Source organism: Molothrus aeneus, chromosome Z (assembly GCF_037042795.1).
Source record: "Molothrus aeneus isolate 106 chromosome Z, BPBGC_Maene_1.0, whole genome shotgun sequence".
NCBI classification, from domain to species: Eukaryota; Metazoa; Chordata; class Aves; order Passeriformes; family Icteridae; genus Molothrus; species Molothrus aeneus.
The window spans coordinates 60,685,326-60,702,983 of record NC_089680.1 but is presented as its reverse complement, the minus strand read 5'-3'; the positions used below and the strand labels follow the sequence as shown (position 1 = coordinate 60,702,983).

General features: G+C 37.4%; 1 protein-coding gene across 2 annotated transcripts in view; it reads left to right on the top strand.

Moving 5' to 3' along the window:
- Nucleotides 1-17,232, top strand: part of SKIC3 (SKI3 subunit of superkiller complex) — a 48,272-nt gene extending 31,040 nt beyond the window's left edge. For both annotated transcript variants that reach the window (XM_066569038.1, XM_066569037.1), the window contains 12 exons: nucleotides 388-511; nucleotides 1,907-2,125; nucleotides 2,916-2,988; nucleotides 3,716-3,769; nucleotides 3,875-3,986; nucleotides 5,239-5,367; nucleotides 5,987-6,108; nucleotides 7,936-8,094; nucleotides 10,160-10,312; nucleotides 12,040-12,170; nucleotides 12,725-12,848; nucleotides 14,273-17,232. In XM_066569038.1, coding sequence (XP_066425135.1) covers nucleotides 388-511; nucleotides 1,907-2,125; nucleotides 2,916-2,988; nucleotides 3,716-3,769; nucleotides 3,875-3,986; nucleotides 5,239-5,367; nucleotides 5,987-6,108; nucleotides 7,936-8,094; nucleotides 10,160-10,312; nucleotides 12,040-12,170; nucleotides 12,725-12,848; nucleotides 14,273-14,350 — 1,478 coding nt within the window. In that variant the 3' untranslated portion in view covers nucleotides 14,351-17,232. The remainder of the gene's footprint in view (nucleotides 1-387; nucleotides 512-1,906; nucleotides 2,126-2,915; nucleotides 2,989-3,715; nucleotides 3,770-3,874; nucleotides 3,987-5,238; nucleotides 5,368-5,986; nucleotides 6,109-7,935; nucleotides 8,095-10,159; nucleotides 10,313-12,039; nucleotides 12,171-12,724; nucleotides 12,849-14,272) is intronic.
- The last annotated feature ends 426 nt before the right edge of the window (nucleotides 17,233-17,658 follow it).

The following is a 17,658-nucleotide window of genomic DNA, read 5'->3' as shown; positions in this document are numbered from 1 at the left end:
AGTCAGCCCAGTGTTTCAAATAATTTTATTTTGTATTTGGAATGAGTGTGCCCATCTGAACTACTGTTTTGTAAATGAACTATCACAGGGTTCATTTTTACCAAGTTCTAGCAGGCGTTTTCTGAATATCCCAATGCTGCTTTTCATTTGTGTTTCTACTTGCTATGTGTTAAACAACTCCCAGGCTCTAAACAGTAAATCTGGTATTTCCAAACATAGTTACTTCCAAAGTCTTAGTCAACTTATTTTTATCTTCTGCTTATGATTTGAGTTGGGAAAATACAGTGAACCTGAACCTAAAGTAGTCTCTCTGTTGTAATATCATGCTATCCTAAAGGCTGTACAAAGGTTGTGTTTTTTCTTCTCCCTCAATTGAATTTTTACCAGCCTATGAAAAAGCCTTGTCTGTTGCTGAGTCTGAAAAAGATAAAGCACATATCCTGACTGCCTTGGCAATAATAGAATATAAACTGAACAAAGTGGATGCTGCAAAGACACTGCTGTTTAAATGGTGAGTAGAGGGAATAATCAGAATGTGATACTTTATTGTTTTTGTGGGAACTCAGGTGGATATTTTCTTTGTGTATTGCAGCATAGAAGTGGAAATGGATGCAGCGTACTTATTCATGTGATACATCTGGTTTGTTTTATGGTCTGTCTCTTCCACTTTCTTAAAGCAGTATTGAGTGGAAGGGCTGAGCAGTTTGGATGTCCAACATCCTTAAGTTTTAAAAACTTTATCTTTTAAGATAATAGTACTTTGTAGTTGTTGTAAGCACTATTTTTGCTCATTGTTTTTGCTCATTAGCTGTAAGAACTCTGAGTGACCAGTGAAAATAGTTTAAGTAGTCAAAAATCTCAGAAATTGTGTTCCCAGCAATGTAGACCAGGACAACCCTGTAGCTTTCCCATGAAAAGAAACAGATCTCTACTAGTTGTGCAATTAAGTGGTGAATGCCTGTTATTTTTCAAATCTGTGGAGGCTAAATCACCTGTGCATCATTGTTAGCCTCCTAGTAGCTAGAAATTAAGTTACCATCTCACCTCCCAGGGGCAACTCTGTCAGTAGAGAACTCTAGTAGTGGCAGTGCAGCACCCATCAGCAGATTCCTGAAGTTACTAACACAGAGAAGATCCATTACCTTTCCTAGCTGTGGTTAGTTGGCTAGGAAACTATTTCCTACATCTTATAAATCACTGCAGGCTTCTACTTTTGTCAAAAACATGAACAATGAGAGTTTTCTAATGACATCATATGTTTGTGCTTGAAAAAAAAAGGTAGTGAATGGCTTAGGAAAGCAACATCACAATGAATACGTCTAGACCTGAATTGGAAACAGTGCTACAAACAGATTTTGGTGGATTTTACTAATAGGAACAAAAATTATGCATTCTGGTGCAATAGATAGATGTTTCTCTTGACTGGAATTTGTGCTAGATGACTTGAAGTGCCCAAGTAGGACCTTGAACATGAAGCACCTTTTTTCATTTCTCCTAACCAGCTTAGCACAGAGATTCTTAACAGTGAGTATGTCTGGATAACTAGTATGATAGAATACCATTTCCTACTTGTCAAAGGGTCCTTTTGCTGGCTGTTCAAGTTCGATTAACCGCTTTTTTATTTCCTGCTAGCGACTGAAAACAAAACATAGAATCAGAAGCTTACATTCTTGTCTTTTTTTGAGGGCAAAAGTAATCATTAAGAGCTTGATTAGGTGCCTGTAACCTGGCCTTCAAGGATATAGATTTAGCCTGATCCAGGATCCCACAGAGAGTGTTAATTGTGTATACCTTTCATGATACATAGGAGCAAGAGGACTCAGAAGTAACAAGAACTGTCATGTTATCAGGAAACTTAGTTTATGCTCCAAAATGGTTGTCTCTTTCCCTCTCTTTGATTCAACAGCTCATTAAAGGAACCTAGTACGGAAAGTCTGAAGGCTTTGTGCACACTGGGATTGGTAAAGCAGGATGCAACACTTGCAACAGCAGCCCTAAAAGAATTACTGAAGCATGAAAAAGGGAATGATGGGATTTATGAGAGGTGTCTCATTGCATCTGCTGTTTATGCATTGCAAGGTAGAAATGTAGCAATCCAGAGGGAAGTCTCCAAAGCAATACACAGGTATATAGTTTGTCTTGCTTTAAATTGCCATATAAATATATTGCTTTGATTACATTGAAGAGTAAGCAAACCTGTTTCTTTGAATTCTTATTCTAAAAAAATTTTTTAATAAAAATTCATTTTCAAAGATGAAGTCCTCACGTAAGGTTGTACCTTTCACTGACAAGTTTGCTTTCTTATTTATGGAATCAGATAGCAGAAGTTTCATAGCTCATTCAGTGTTTTCTGATTTTGTTTGGGGGACTTTTTTGATAGGTAGGTTAGTTTACTCTTCTGTGAAAGCATTTTTCATCCTGTGTAGCATAACTTTCAGCCTAGAAAAGTCCCTTGGGTTTTTATTTAATATTTAGCGGCCTTTGAAGCTGTTTCTTCCATTAGCTAAGTGTCTGTGTTTAAATTTGATTTGATTAGCCTTAGCATTCTGAGCCTTTCAGGAAGGCACACATTATAGTCTCTCCAAGGGTTTTCAGAAACTATTTTCATGCAATTGTTTTTTTCCAACTACAACTAAAATTTCTTGTTCTTCATGCTATGAAGACAAGACCTGTAGGCCTAAAGTTTGTTTTCTTTCTATGAATATTTATATGCATGCTGTACATTTTATTTCTTTAGCTAGCAGTATAATTTCAATGTTGTGTTGTTTGTTTTTACCCATGTCTATCTTTTAATACATTGCATTGTATTCTTAATAGAAAAAACTGTATTTGTATTTATAGCAAGTGCCTACTGAGTCCTGGAAGACCAGGTGCATATCTAAACCAGACATTTTAATACCATTTTCTTTCCCTAGTTACCCTGATAATCCTGCCCTTTGGTCTCTTCTGTCTCGAATAGTTCCACTGTATGCATCAAAAAAGCCAAAAGTAAGTAAGTGTAATACACGTGTGCTGTTTACATTCCAAGTAGTCTGTGTTGTTTCTTAACTGAAAAAACCCCACCATTCAGTGTGTGGACTTTCCCCAGTTAATAGGAAAATGTACGGCTTACATTCAAAGCAGTGCACAGCTACATACTGAATTTATATACCATTATTTGGATCTTCCATGAGGTAACCATTCTTGATGTAAACTTAGAGGAAAGATCTGCTAGAATTATGCTAACAATAAAAGGCTATACTATGTATAATCATGTATAATTTCTTCCATTTAGTTTTATATAGGTGTATTTATGTAAATAAATATTTCTATTAAGATTTACCTATCTTTAATTTGGTTAATGTAGTTATCTTCACTTTTCACATTAGGCAGTGTTTCTTTGCCACTTTCTGCTTATTATTAGTTTTCCTTCTTACTCCTAATAAATACTCCTTGTCTTAATTTATGCTAATTATATAAACAGAAATAGCACCTGAAAAGAAACCCTTTTCAATATGGGGCTGAAATTAGAAACCAATCATATAGATAAACTCTAGTCTAGAATGTCTCTTGCTAATTTTTTCATAAAAAGATCATGCCATAAACAAGGACATTGCCTCATTGTGCAAATTTTGTACTTGTGAATAACAAAGATAAAATTATTTTGGCATTATATTTTACATAAAATTAATTAGCCATGTAATTAAATCAATTGTTTGTTTTTTTAATCTTGCAGGGAGGAGCTGTGGCAGGAAGTGTTGCACATACACTTGATGTAAACTGTGGAAAGGTTTGACTATCTTAAAATGCAGATTTTGTAATTCCATAAACAGTCCTAAAATTAATTCTGTCTGATCACTTACCTGGTTAAGTAACTCTTGTGTTCTTTTTATAGGAAGTCCTGCTGAATATTGCAGTTAATCAGTTGGTAGCAGGATGTCACATGTTAGAAGATAAGAAAAACAATCCTCTGAAAAATATTCAGAAGGCCATCCATGTCTGTCCAGGTTACTTCTGTTCTCAAACACAGTAGTGGTTGTTTGTCTTTTTATCCATCAGAAGCAAAAATTACTGGATTAAAGTAAAATCTGCTTTTGTTGGGTTGATTTGTTGTTTAGGGTTATCCATGTATCTTTTGGGGAAGTTGCTTAGAGTGGAAATTGTCACTTTTCTTCCAGATTTAGTGGAATGGGAATTAAGCCAGACAATAAGAAAAATAGTGCTGAGTTTTAAGGCTTGTTCTAAACCATGAGTAGTTTCTTAATTGCTCAACAGAAAAAGACATAAGTATTATTTAGTATACTAGACAAATTGAAAAACATATGTTCCCTCAGTATGCAGCACCAGACAGAAGAGAATTATTTATCTCCCTTGAGATTTTTTATTAGAAAAGTTCTATTAAAATGTGTGGTTTTTGAACTACAGAGAACTGTATGGCTGTATTACTAAATAGTCTTCTTCCTATAGCATATGAATTGCAAGCCTGGTGCGGTTTTCAATTGGTAATTTGTACTTGATAGTGAAATACTTAAACATTGCTTCTTCTAGAGTCATTTTTTTCTGATGCATAGGGCTGGCTTGCAAGTTCAAAATGTCAATTACTTTCCTACAGGAAATATGAGTGTATGCTGTTTAAAAGCAGTATACTTTACGTTTTACTTTGTTAGATCTTCAAGCTTTGTTTCATTTTTGCTGGCAAAATTAATTATTTTATGGATGAAAATTTAAATAAATAAAATCTTTAACTGAGCTCTGTCCAATTCAGGACAGAGATTGCTCTTACAGTAGTAGGTGTTCTTCACAGGGCTATTTAAAGGTGAAGTTGACATAGGAATTAACTGGCAGTCAAAGTAGGCACCTGTTGCTATAACTTTTATGCTGGTGGGCAGAACAGACTGAGTGTGCCACTTTGTGTTTTGTTACACTTCTTCAGTGAAAGCCAAGATTAATTGTGTAGTCAAAAATAAATTGGCAGCTTCAGGTTAGCACACTGAAGCTATCTGTGAAAAATACATTAGCTGGCTTTAGGAACGGCATCTTCCTTTTACAATCTGATGAATCTTACTAGTTAGAAGCAAGTATTTGTTATCACCTTCCTTGGTATAAACTCAATTACTTCTCTTATTTTTGGTATCTTATTTACAGTGTATGGTTCCATTGATAGGTATGCTTTTATGCTTTATCTGATAAATCCCATTCTAAGTGAACTACCAGCATATTTAGAATGGACATGAGTTCCCTTTTACCATTCTTTTCTAGATAATCCTGTTGCTTGGGCAGTGCTAATGGCAGCCTGTCATGCTGAAAACACTGTTGTCTGTCTAAACAACACTGAACCAAAACGAACAGGCCTAGAGATGACACTTGTGTCTACAGTTTCAGCCAAAAGTAAGCTATATGAGTTTCCTGTTTAAAAAGAGCAAAATAAAATTGAAATTATCTAAGCTTGCAGTGCTGTTCTGAACTTGCAAATAGGCTGAGTAGTACTCAATAGGGGTAATTACTCAATAGCTGTAATTGTATTTTACACAAAAAACCCATTAAATTCTAACATACAGATAGGTTTAGATACTTAATGGCAGCTTGCTTTCCCCTCCAAAGCTTCAAATAGTTTTGTAAAGTAGTATTTCTGAACTCTGATGCCTACACCCATGAATGTGGATGTATTACATTGCAGCAGCAGTAGTTTACAGGAAAAGGCTAAAGTAATTTTGAGTTCTTTAACTCTTCCAATAGGTGCTCATTCTTGCTCAATGCCCATAGTGTTTTAAAAACTGGAATTAAAATTCCATGTTTGATTGATCTCAAACCATTAACTCAAATGGTGTATGCTTATTTCCCCTCATGCTTTTGATTTTACCATCTTTCAGTGTTCCCACTGATGAAGGGAGCCATGTCACATTAAAACTCATAAAAACTCTCCCTTACCAGATCTAGAGCTTGTGACCATGGTATTGTACTACAGCATAAATACTAATCTGTTTAAGTGTGTTGTCTGTCTTTACAGCTGGAGAAAGTAATCTTCCACGTAATTATGTCCGTACTCTTGAAGACTGGTGTCTGTGTCAAGCTATTACCAGTCTAGGGGAGACTGGTAAACTGTCAGAAGCTGAAGCTCTTTGTAACAAGGTATGATGGGGTCACACTGGCAGATTGTAGTAGAATTGACAGAAGCCATTATTTTTGCGCATTATATAGTAAGGTAATGTTTGAATTAGCAACTGTCTGTTCCATCAGAGATACAAAATATAATAGTTCACAGAATCACTGAATATTCTGAGTTGAAAGGGACCCACAAAGATCAGACCATCAAGTCCAGCTCTGAAGTGAATGGCCTGTATGAGGATCAAACCTTCAACTCTGGCAGTATTAGCAGCATGCTCTGACCAACTGAACTGATGGTTGGCATAGCCTCCCCTCCCCAATATACTGTTTGCAACACCAGAACTGTGTTAATAGTTGAAACAAGTAGTGTATGTGTCATGATAAAGCTGAAGTCTGTTCTTCCTGCCTAGAATTAAGCGAAACATTACCAAAATTCAGGGCAAGCAGTCAGGATGGGAGACATCCATTTCTTCTGGGTTGTATTGGTACTTTGTTTCAGAGCTCCAAGTGGATGCTACATGTTTAATTATTAAAAAAGAGAGGTCATGCTGCAACACAGCTATGGAAGGGAGCTGGGCTGTTAACAGCATTCAGGAGGGTGTTCATAAGCAGAAGACTTGGCAAAAGATCAGCAAAAAAGCGCACATCCCTGATTTTCATTAAGGAAAATTACTAATTGCATGCAAATGTGATCCTTGGTTTTGGTATATTTCATTAAAGTGGATGGGAGTTAAAGAAAACCACCAACAACAAACAACAAAAAACCTAAACCACACAAGCGGATTGATTGAACAGGCTGGTTTTTAGGAGGAAGTACTTTCTTACCTCTTTGTTTGCTTGCTGAGGTGTTTTCCTTTTCTGGCCAACTTTTCTACTGACCTGCCTTATATTAACAATCATCAGAGATTTTGAGACATACAAGATCTGTCCTTCCCCCAGATTGGTAGGGGGGAAGGTTGCGGTGGATTTTGCTTGTATTATGCTGATTTTTGTCTGATTAAATAGCCTGGGGAGAGGACAGTCAGGGTCTGCAATTAGTGTAGAAAAAAGGATAGCATTCCCTAGTACCACAAACCTTCAGTGGTAGTTTTAGACCCCAGAATCCTCAGAAAGCAGTGTAACTGGGAGTGGAGAGTCAGACACTGCAGTCAATCAGTTGTGAAGGATTCACAGGCAACATACTTTGTTAAAAAATGTGTGAAAAATACAAATATTGTTTGTTAACACAAATCTGGTTTGAGTTATAATTCTTTGAATATTGAGATTTCAGCACAGAAAATAACATGCAGTGAGGTTTGCGAAAGCTTCACATGTTTCACCTGAGCAGAGTAAAGCAACAGATAGCTAGTTTTCTGTCTTTTCTTTTTTGTATTGGTTCAAAGAAATACTCTATGGATGCCTGCTGTTACTGAATAGGAAATGTTTACTAAAGTCCTTCTGTTCCAGTGAAAATAAAGTGTCTTATTTGGGAGAACTAAAATTTCTTGAAGCATAATCAAGGTCCTTTATAGCCCCAAGACAGGTTTTTGCCTATATTAATAGGACCAAAATTTTTAATAATTATCAAACCAAGTGAGCTGTCTTTCAGAAACCAGTAAGAGTAGAAAATATAAAATGTAAATGTAAAATGTAAAATTGAGCTTAGACTTCAAATGTATTTTGAGGACAGTAAAAATATTACCTGTTTTTATGGGTCAGTCCTGAAATACTCCTTTGTGCAGTGGAGGAGAAAAATGCTGTGTTTCAAGCACCCTGAGAAGGCTTTCAATGTTGTTTTCTATAAAGAGCAGAATGGAAAATCTAAGTGTCCTTGGTACTGGAGAATGATAATTCTGATTGGTTTGGTTTTAGGGTTTAAAAAGCTGCCCTGAGCACCCAGCTCTATTTTTGCTTTTGAGACAAGTTCAGTGTAAGCAGCTGTTGCAGTCTCACAAAGAACTTCCAGACAACATCCTGGAGGAACTTCGCAAGACAGTCATGTCCAGTTCATCCTCAGCTGCAGCCTGGCAAGTAAGTATCAATCTTTTCCCTGACTGGTGTGCCACTCTCACGCCTGCTGTAAGAGAGTGAGCATTCGTTTCACTGCTTGATTCTATTTATCTGCTGACAATCAGTGACAGAAAAAACAGCTTAAATTCTATTTGTTCCAAAGTTGAAATATGTTAACTTATATAAAAGTTGAAATATTAAGGACTGCTAGTAAGACCAAGCAGACATGGAGGCAGGAGAATTAAAAGTTTGAGATAAATGTCTTTAGGGATCTGTGATTTGACATGTGAGCAGAAGCCAATGAAATACTTCATAACTTCATAAAAATAAATGGAGGTAAAGGGTTTCCTGTTGTAGTAATACACAATTTCTTACTTAAGGGTATGAAAACCTGAATAAGTCTCTTTCCCCATAATGTCTTGACTTCAGGTGTCACTGTTCTTTTGAGTAATTTGACTGCAGAGAATCACTCCCAGTAACATTGTTCACTAATTCCCTTCCATGGCATGATGAGTAATCATTTTTAGATGATCAGTGAAGGGTAGAACTTAGAAGATCAGTGCAAGGCTGCTTTACAGATTATGATCTTGCTTCTTCAAAGGCTGCAGATGCTCTTCTCTACAGAAACACCAGGAGCGTTATTTCTGGGGAAAATGCTTTTTTGATGCATTTTTCTGTGATTTGTGAGACTTCATCATTCAGAATATAGAACTCATTCAGGTTGAATTTGCAAAATAGGGAACATGCAAGAAACTATTGTATCCTCTTCTTTAATAACATTTTTAATATTAAATTAGGGTTTGTGTACATTTTTTAAGCGTCCCTTGCATAGCCAAGTCAGCTTCCTTACAAGCAGGGAAAATAAGTGAAATGAGTGCATGTAACGTGGGGAGTGGAAGGGGATGATTTGTTTTAGTCTTCTTAATCCAGGCCACAGATAAGATACCTGTGAGGAAGATCTTTTTAGTCTTCAAGGAAGTATTTCTCAGGGCTTAGATGGCATTCTGAAAAACTTGGCTGCTACATTTGCTTCTAGTGGATTAATGTATGTTTTTATGTTTTCTGTCTCTGGACTTCCTGTGAGTTTGAGTTATCCATTGTGATGCCTTACAGTTTTACTACATTAGAGGGGCCATTAACTTTTCTTTCTGATTAAGTTTTTGGCTTTTGTCTAAATTGTTATGTGGGATTTAAGGGTGCTACTGAACTTCTGCTCTGATGGCTGTTCTGCTTTTTGTGCTGTGACTTGTCAGGAAAATAGAGAAAAGTAGATCTAGCAAAGCTGCCTTTGTGCCTTTGCAGGGGTTCTCTTCTTAACTTCAGGAGTGCTAGACATCTTCAGCTGCAAAGAGCTGAGGCTAAGGGAAGCTTTTTTCCCTTCACATGGATGAATGTTTTACTCTAAAAAGCAGGCCTGCAGCTTGATGTCAAGAATGCACGGTCTCACTAGTCTAGTGCTAATTAGTACTTTCCAGTGTGTTGCTCTTTGTAATTGGGAGTAACTTCTATGTACCAGAAAGCATTGATAATTTTTGCCTCCTCTAACACCCTGCAGTATTTAGCTAGGAAAAGTCTAGAGGCCTTTGCTCAAAAGCAAGGGAATTACTTTGTTTACTTGGTGATCCAGCAAAGAATATTTCTAAATATGGCTTGCACATCTGCATGCATATCATGTACATGACAAGGATTTGCAAATATGGCTGCATCTGCTTCAAAAAATGTGTGATGACTACAGAATTAAAGACAGAGAAGCTAGAATCCTTTTCCTTCTCTTCACGAGGAAATCCAGGACATCTTGTGCTGGCAGAGCAGGCAGCAGCTGAGACAAGCTATCAAAAAAAGTCTGTGAGTAGGCTAGGGAACTCTCAAAATAATTTACTGTAGTAAGGTGTACTGCCAGCTCTGCAGCAGACTAATTTTTCTGCAGGGCAATTGTTGTGTGTTGTTGGAATGAGGACTGGGTGCATAGTATTAGCACAGCTAATACTATGCTGTGATACTCTTAAAAATTGGACTAAATGGTATTACCTAATGGATGTGTGTTTTGGTGGCTCCATAACTGATTTTGTTGGATGTTTATTTTCAGTGGCTGGCGAAAATATATGAGTCTCAGAGAATGATGACTGGAGCAGAGATGTGTTACAGAAAGAGTCTGCAGTTGGCATCACAGCAGGGCAGCTGGAACGGGAAGTTATCCAGTCTGCTCAGGCTAGCTATGCTCGCACTGGAAATCTGCATGGTAGGATAACCAGCATAACATTACTGCATGATTTCACAGAAGTTGGTGGGACAGAAGGCTTCTGTAGTCATTAAATTATGCCCCTGTTATGTTTTATGAATGACAGCTAGAGAATAGAATGAGACATCAAGGGGCAGTGGAGTATTCATAGAACATGTCTCTGTAAGACAGGTTGCAATGTAATAATCACACAGAGCCACTTTGTGCCTAAGAGGCTCACTTGCTCAGTGAGGCTTGTCTATAACAGTTTTAGTTTGATCATCCAAATTGGCTACCCCTCAAATGTCTGTCTTGTTCAGACAACTGCCTCAACAGATGTTTTTTCTTCATTGGTGCCTGGAGAAGTCAGTCAGTCATGTTTCAAATATTTTTATGCTGTATGGTCATTTCCAGATATGATGCTTTGCACTGAAACCTAAGAACAATCTAAGGGAATTGTATCTTGTGGAATAAAGAAAAGTACTCTATTCCTTGCACTGGGGGGGCAAGGTAAACATATCTCAGGATCTTGGCAAGTGTTTATTATCTTCAAGCAGTGTCACTCTAGAAACTTGAAGTGCACTACCAGAATTTAAATTCTACTGTAAAATGTAGATACTGCTGTGATCTTGGCGAATGCTTTTTCACAAATTATTGAATGACCCAGTGGTAATCAAAATCAGGCAAAGCAACCCCCATATATCCTGAGATCTTGTGTAAGAAAAGACAGTCGGATTTACTGAGGATAAAGCTGCAAAACTGTTCTCCATTTTGGAGAAGAGAGTTGTCTTCCAAAGTCAGAATTTGTCGAGTGACAATATTTTTCCTGCTGTAATTCTGTCAGTTTTTACTGGTCTGCTTTCTTTTTGCTCCTAAATGCTTTCAGAGGTCTCAAGATACTGCCTAAATTGATTAATACTATTTCTTCAAGGGCTGGCCTGAATTGCCTAAGAATAAACAAGATTTTTTTAAAAGATGTGATTAGTATGAATTTGATTATCTCATCTCAACTTTTTAAGTGAGCAGAGAAGCTGTAGGTGGATATTTTTTTTGGCATTTCTGCACTGGTTTAATGAAATGTATAAAAGCCGGGTGAAAACCTTGCTTAGGTCAAAGAAAGCTCTGTATTTGAAAATTGCTTGTCTCCCAGTTATCTTCCAAGTAAAGATCTGGTCACCCTTTCAAGTACAGTAATTTGAATGCTATCCAGACACAATGGGGATAATAAGGTTTTTCTAAAGCCAGTTTTTCTTTCTTTGCTTTGTTTATATTCTTAAGTTATATGGCTTTGCTCAATAGTTGCTCTGTTAGGTGATTGCAGTCTAGGAGTTGGTTTTGACTTCTGGTAAAAAATTGTCAGTTCTGGGGATAAATTTTACATTCTTGAATAGTTTTATATGTGGTATGAAGATTTGCAAGGGTTTCTGAAGCACTAGTAAAACTTATATGAAAAAACAAAAAGACTATGTGCACAAATTAGCAGGGGGGAATACTGGCAAGGCTGATCCTAAATAAGTTAATGACTTTTCTAGGCACTTCTAACCACTGTTAGTCTGGGGGATTTTTTAAACAAGTGTCTTTCTAACGTGCCAAATACTTCTCAGAACAGCTTGAATAAAACCTGCTTTCTAGAGAGATGTAAATATACTACAATAAAGTAATTTTCCTCCTGATATTTCTTCTTTTTATTTTTTAAAATTTCTTTTTTATTATTCTCTTTCTTTATTTTTTCTCAACTTTTATAATAGGCTAATGTCTCAAATGAACACTGGCCATCCTTGGTTCAGGAGGCAACGACTGAAGCTTTGAAACTTTCTCCTTCCCCTTTGGCAGCTCTGCTTCAAGCTCTGCTACAATATAATCACAAAATGGGAGCAAGGTATGCATGATCTGTTAAGTTGTCAGTGGAATACTGTGTCTAAAAATACAAGTGGTCATTATCTGCAGATGTAGCTCAAGAACTTAAACAAACTTGAAAGTGGAAATTAATTCTTGAAATAGTGTGGCAAATAAAAGGGAGAGGGGAGAAAGAGTTAATGATGTGGGGAGCAACCAAATCTTCCATTATTTATGAAAAAAAAAGCTGATGGAGCACCACTGAATAAATATGACATCCCTACATGTAGTTGCCAGTTTTTACCAGATTTCTAATGGCACTGTGAATTTGAAAATCCCTTTGTTAGGTGTTTTTGTTGTTGTTGTTGGAAGATAGTATCAGCGAAACAGGATTTTAGACTTTGTGTCTAAAATAGACACTTTGTCTCTATTCCAATTACCTTCTCTTCTGCACTTTCACATCTTGTCTCTGTTTGCAGGAAGTGCAATAAGGGCTTTCCCGTATATTACTTCTGGCCATTGTTGCTTGCTTTGTTATGTTACATGGGGCCTGTTCAGTAGAATTTGATTTGGATTATGTTTTGATTATGTTTCCAGGGAAACTCGGCGAATGTTGGAGAGAATTGTTTACCAGCCAGCCAATCCAGAAACCATAGTGTCAGTGGCACGCTGGTACCTCCTGCAACATCTGTATGCCAAAGATGATTGTGAATTAATAGATGTAAGACAGTCCACCTTATACAGAACTTCTGTCTATTTACTTTTGATATTATACTTGCAACTGGGAAGTGGGGTAGAAGGAGGCTAGGAAGGTGTTGCTCTTGAGGTGCAAATGTACTTCAGTTTGTGAAATCAACACCAGTTTGTTTGAATGTCTTCCATTCCTCCATGCAGTAATGAAAAATAAATAGTAAATTCTCCAGTCCAAACTTGGAACAGTTTTAATGGTGATTCTTCAGTAGACATGAGGACCATTTAATTAAAATTTTAGCAATAATAATGTTAATACCCTCTAGCCTGGCTGGAACATGTCATGTCCCTGGCCCAAAAGATCTGAGCAGCAGAATCTCTGTGCTCTCTCTTAAAGGCTTGTGTGTAATGGTACATTATTTTCAGTACATAGTAGATGCTGCATTAGTTTCTGTTGACAGCACTTCACTAATGTATTTGATTAAACTCACAAATCCATGCAGCTCTTTGATGTAGTGCAAGTGGGGTGTCATTCATTTTGGCTTATAATGAGAACTACTTTTCTCCTCAAAATCTGAATATACTCTGAATGACTCAATGAAGAGTGGTGATGAAGTCTTTTGCAGATATTATCAGCTGTTCCCTGGTGAAATGCTGAATCCAATACAAAGTAGATCTGGAGGTACATATAAAAAGGTGTAGACAAAAATCCATACACAGACATGCTTAGACATAGATTAAAAAAGCTAGATTTAATGAGTTCACAAGATCCTGGTATGATCTCATTGCACTTGCTTCTGCAAAGTCCTTTATAGTCCCTGCTGATGAGATGATAATAATGGCTGGAGATTTGCTTGGTTCTGCTTAATGATTTTCCTTTTCAGTATGTATAATGTCATTGGGTTACAAGAGATGTGCCAGAAGCTTATGAACATTAGGTTATTGTGGAACCTCTTTTTAAGGTCCCTAACAGAAAAGATCCAAATATGATGTGTGGAAAATAAATCAGGGAAGTGTGAATTTAACTGGGGGAGGGAAAAGGATGTGGCAGTTTTTTTAAAGCAGCTGCAGAGAACACTTGAGTTTCGCAAATGGAGATTTATATAAAGGTAAGATTTATACAAAGCAAGGGACAAGTGTGTGTCAGCAGGAAAATAGGTCTGCTTGTTTAATTGCCAGCACGTAACTACTTGTCAAAGTAATCAGTGATGCTTTTACAGAGCATTGGAAGTGATTACAGTCGCTGTAGCGCAGAGTTTGGATCTTTTAAGCAAGTTGATGTGTAATGTTGAGTATTTCCTATTTGGGTATTATGATCTAGATAATGATCATCTAGTTAGATGATCTTTTAGCAAAACTGTCTAACAGGAATTAAAAAAGTACATTTCAGATTGCCATTAAGAAAATAACAGAAAAATCTTAAATTCTCAAGTCATTCTTTATTTTTCTCTGCAGGTGCTTATAGAAAATGCCAAAGCTAATGGAGATGTTAGAGCTCTGGAACTAAATGAGAAATTATCATCAAGTGCCTAGAATGGACTATCTCAAGCAAACACTCTTATGTTCATCCAGTTGAATTAGCTCCCAGAAGCGTAAAGAATTTGGACTGTTTTGTTTATTGTGTCTGATTTATTTTTTTCTGTTTCATCAACTGCAGCCTTGTCTTTAGTTTTGCTTTTTCTTGAACAAAAGTAGGTTATTTTCATGTTGAGTTACACACATAAAATCACATTTATTTTGAAAAGAAAATCCTGAAATTTGCTTTTGTTTGCTTCCCCCACTTAAACTTTGTTGCTATTCACAATAGAGTATTTCCCCCCTAACTTATGTAGCAAACAGAATTCCCCTTTATCTACTTATGCATCTCTGTCAGGCCTGAGGGTTCTTGGGCTCTGATACCTCCTGGAGAGCAGCTGGGGCCCCCTCCCGGGAGTGCTGGCAGGAGTGGGGGACAGGAGCTGGGTGTTCCTTTGGTCCAGGGGTCTTCCAGATGCCTTCTGTCCCATCTGGGTCACGAGAACTGATGCCTTATGAAGGCTGACCTAGAACAGAGACTAGATGGAGTTAAAGAATAAAGTAGGTATTTATTGGAAGGCCTCAGTGGATACACTTTGGGCAGTACAAGAGCCCAGCCAGGGCTACACCCCAGATGAACTCAGAATGGTCACAAAATGGATGACTGGTCACGAGGTCTCTCGCTTTTATAAGTTCTGGTCCATTCACATATTGGAGTTAATTGTCCAGTTACAGCTTTAGATTATGAAGCCACATCCTTGTTTTTCTCTCTTCAGTCCATATTTATGCTCTTGGGCCTGAGATTTGGGTGGTTGTCCTTGGTCCCAGGCTAGGAAAGGAATTGTTTTGTCTACCTACTCTGTGAGGAGTAGGTAGACAAGAGCTTACCATCCCTTAATATGAAACTCAGAACTACACACTAAAGCAGCAGAGAATCTGAAAAATATAAAAGCTAAAACTGAGGCATCATTTGGACGCACACAGAAGTACAGTTATTAACTCCACTGCCAGGTTTTCTTGGCACAGAATCTTAAGAGCTGGGTAGCAGACAGCTTCTGTCATCTCTTGGTAACTCAGCAGCTGATTGCTTAATTGGATGAACTATGATAGCCGTTTCTTCAGATATGTTGTTGTTTTACTTTTATGTACATGAAAATATAAAATAAATAAAGCAATGATTCTGACCTGTGGAAGTTACCATGAGGATGTTCACTCTATTGACAGGAGTCATGATAGTGGTCAGTTTTTTTGTTTAAATCTTCTTAAAATTTCTGTCCAGCAGAGTTTTACAATGGCTTATACAATCCCATATTATAGGCAGGAAAGGGCACTTCCAAAGTGTGCAGTGGGACAGCATTGAACATGCACTTGCTTTTGGAACCTTTTGTTCTGGGCTTACAGAAAAGAGGATGCTGAGTTGGAGTGCAAGTGACACATGCTAATCTCTGGAGAGTGTGCCACTCTCATTTTAACAGGAAAACTCAGCTCAGTGGGCTGGGGCTTCTAGTCTGTGGAGGTAAGATGAAACCTTTAAATAGCAAGAATCTCTCCTTATCTTCCACACTTTCATTCTCTCACTTTTCCTTAAAATTATTTTCTTTAAATTTAATTGATTAAACTTCACAGAGCTGCTGTCAAATAGCCTTGAACTATCAGCAGCTACAAATCTTAAATGGAAATGCTGCAAAAGCCAGACATGACTCTCAAGAGTAGCTGTAACTTTTTTTAGCTTGCTGCTATTAAAAACCTGTAGAAATTCTTGCAGCCTATGGTTTGTATCCTTGGCATATGGTCTTGGTATGTGTGCCACCCACTCTAGTGGTGGAAAAGCTGTCATCACCAGCCTCCTGGCAGCACAGTAAGCAACTGCCTGCCCCTCCTAATCCTTCTGTGCGAGCGTTAGCCTAGACTTTGCTGGTACTGAGCCCTGAATGCCTTCTAGCATCTAGGAGAGCCAACAGGTGACAACAGCCCAGAGAGATGCCAGCTGAGTAATTGTCAACTGTGAACGTTCTGTATTAGGAAAAAAATGTTGTAGTACAGTGCTTTTCTGCTCAAAATACCATGAAATTGCTTTTACTGTAAACAGTGATGAGCTCTTGAATAAGATAATAATACAGCCTGAAGTTGTATTACATGCACTGTAGGAAAAAAAAAACTCCACAAATCTCTGTGAGTTGTGAAGTACTCAGTGAAAAGTGCTCAGGGAAGATGAGTTTAAATTTAAGCTTTTGTAAAATTCAACAACATGAGGTAAAAGTCTTGCTCTCCTGATTTTTAAGCAATGTATGGCCGCTACAAAATTGCACATTGTAGCAAGTCTGCTGTAACACTGGCAAAGCTTGTAAATTCCTGCCACTTGAGACAGCCATGTATTTTATGTAATGTAGAGCACAGCAAAATACAAAGGCACATATGCATCACTGATTTGGGTAATTGAGAATTGCTTATGGATTTCACTGCCTAGGAAGTCAGTGTTCTTTGGCTGCTCTTGCTGTAAAGCGGGGAAAAAATAAACATTGCCAACTATAAGTTATTATGTTGGTTTATGCTGAAGGCAGAATGGAATGAGATCTAATGAATTGAAGGTAGATCATTTCATGGCTTCAGATACTAGAGGTTGCTTTTTTAACCCCATGCTGGTTCTCACTAGAGAGAGCACCTCTAAGACTTGACAAGGCTTGCTCTTGGTGGTCACTCTTCTGGGAGGTCACTTGGATAGTGTTTTTTTCATGCCTTTCTGATTTCTTTTTAAGTTTCGTTTTGTGTTCTGTATTTGAGCAGCTCGAGAGATTCAAGAACAGGACTTCATTTACTGAAGTCCTGTAAAAGAATAGGAACAATTCATTAAATAGTGGTTGCTTTCAATACATTAAAAGTTGATTCTTTGTCTCTGCAAAGATTTCTGACCCCTGTTTAATACAAATCACATTAAATCCAATCTATCCCATTATTTTATTGTATCTTATGAAAACACAATAGCAGCTTGGTTGCAAGCTTCTTGTTACTGGGAGCTGTCTTCCAATACATTGGACAATACCAAGCATAATTACAGCTGTGATTGACCTCAGGCATGTGACATGGCAGAAAGAAGACACTGTCTGTCTTTTAAAAACGGGGAATTGTTTGCTTTTAATGCTATTTTTTTCATTGAGCATCAGGAGTTTCTTGTTGGTTTGTTTTTTTTTTCAAGACCACAATCAAAAACTCTTGAGTTTTCCATCAGATGCTGATACTGTGTCTCTGCAGTTTGCCTACCAGATAGCAGAGTTGGTGCTGTGGATTTACCAAAGTTGTAGGAAGTGTAAATAGACTTACTCCTCATC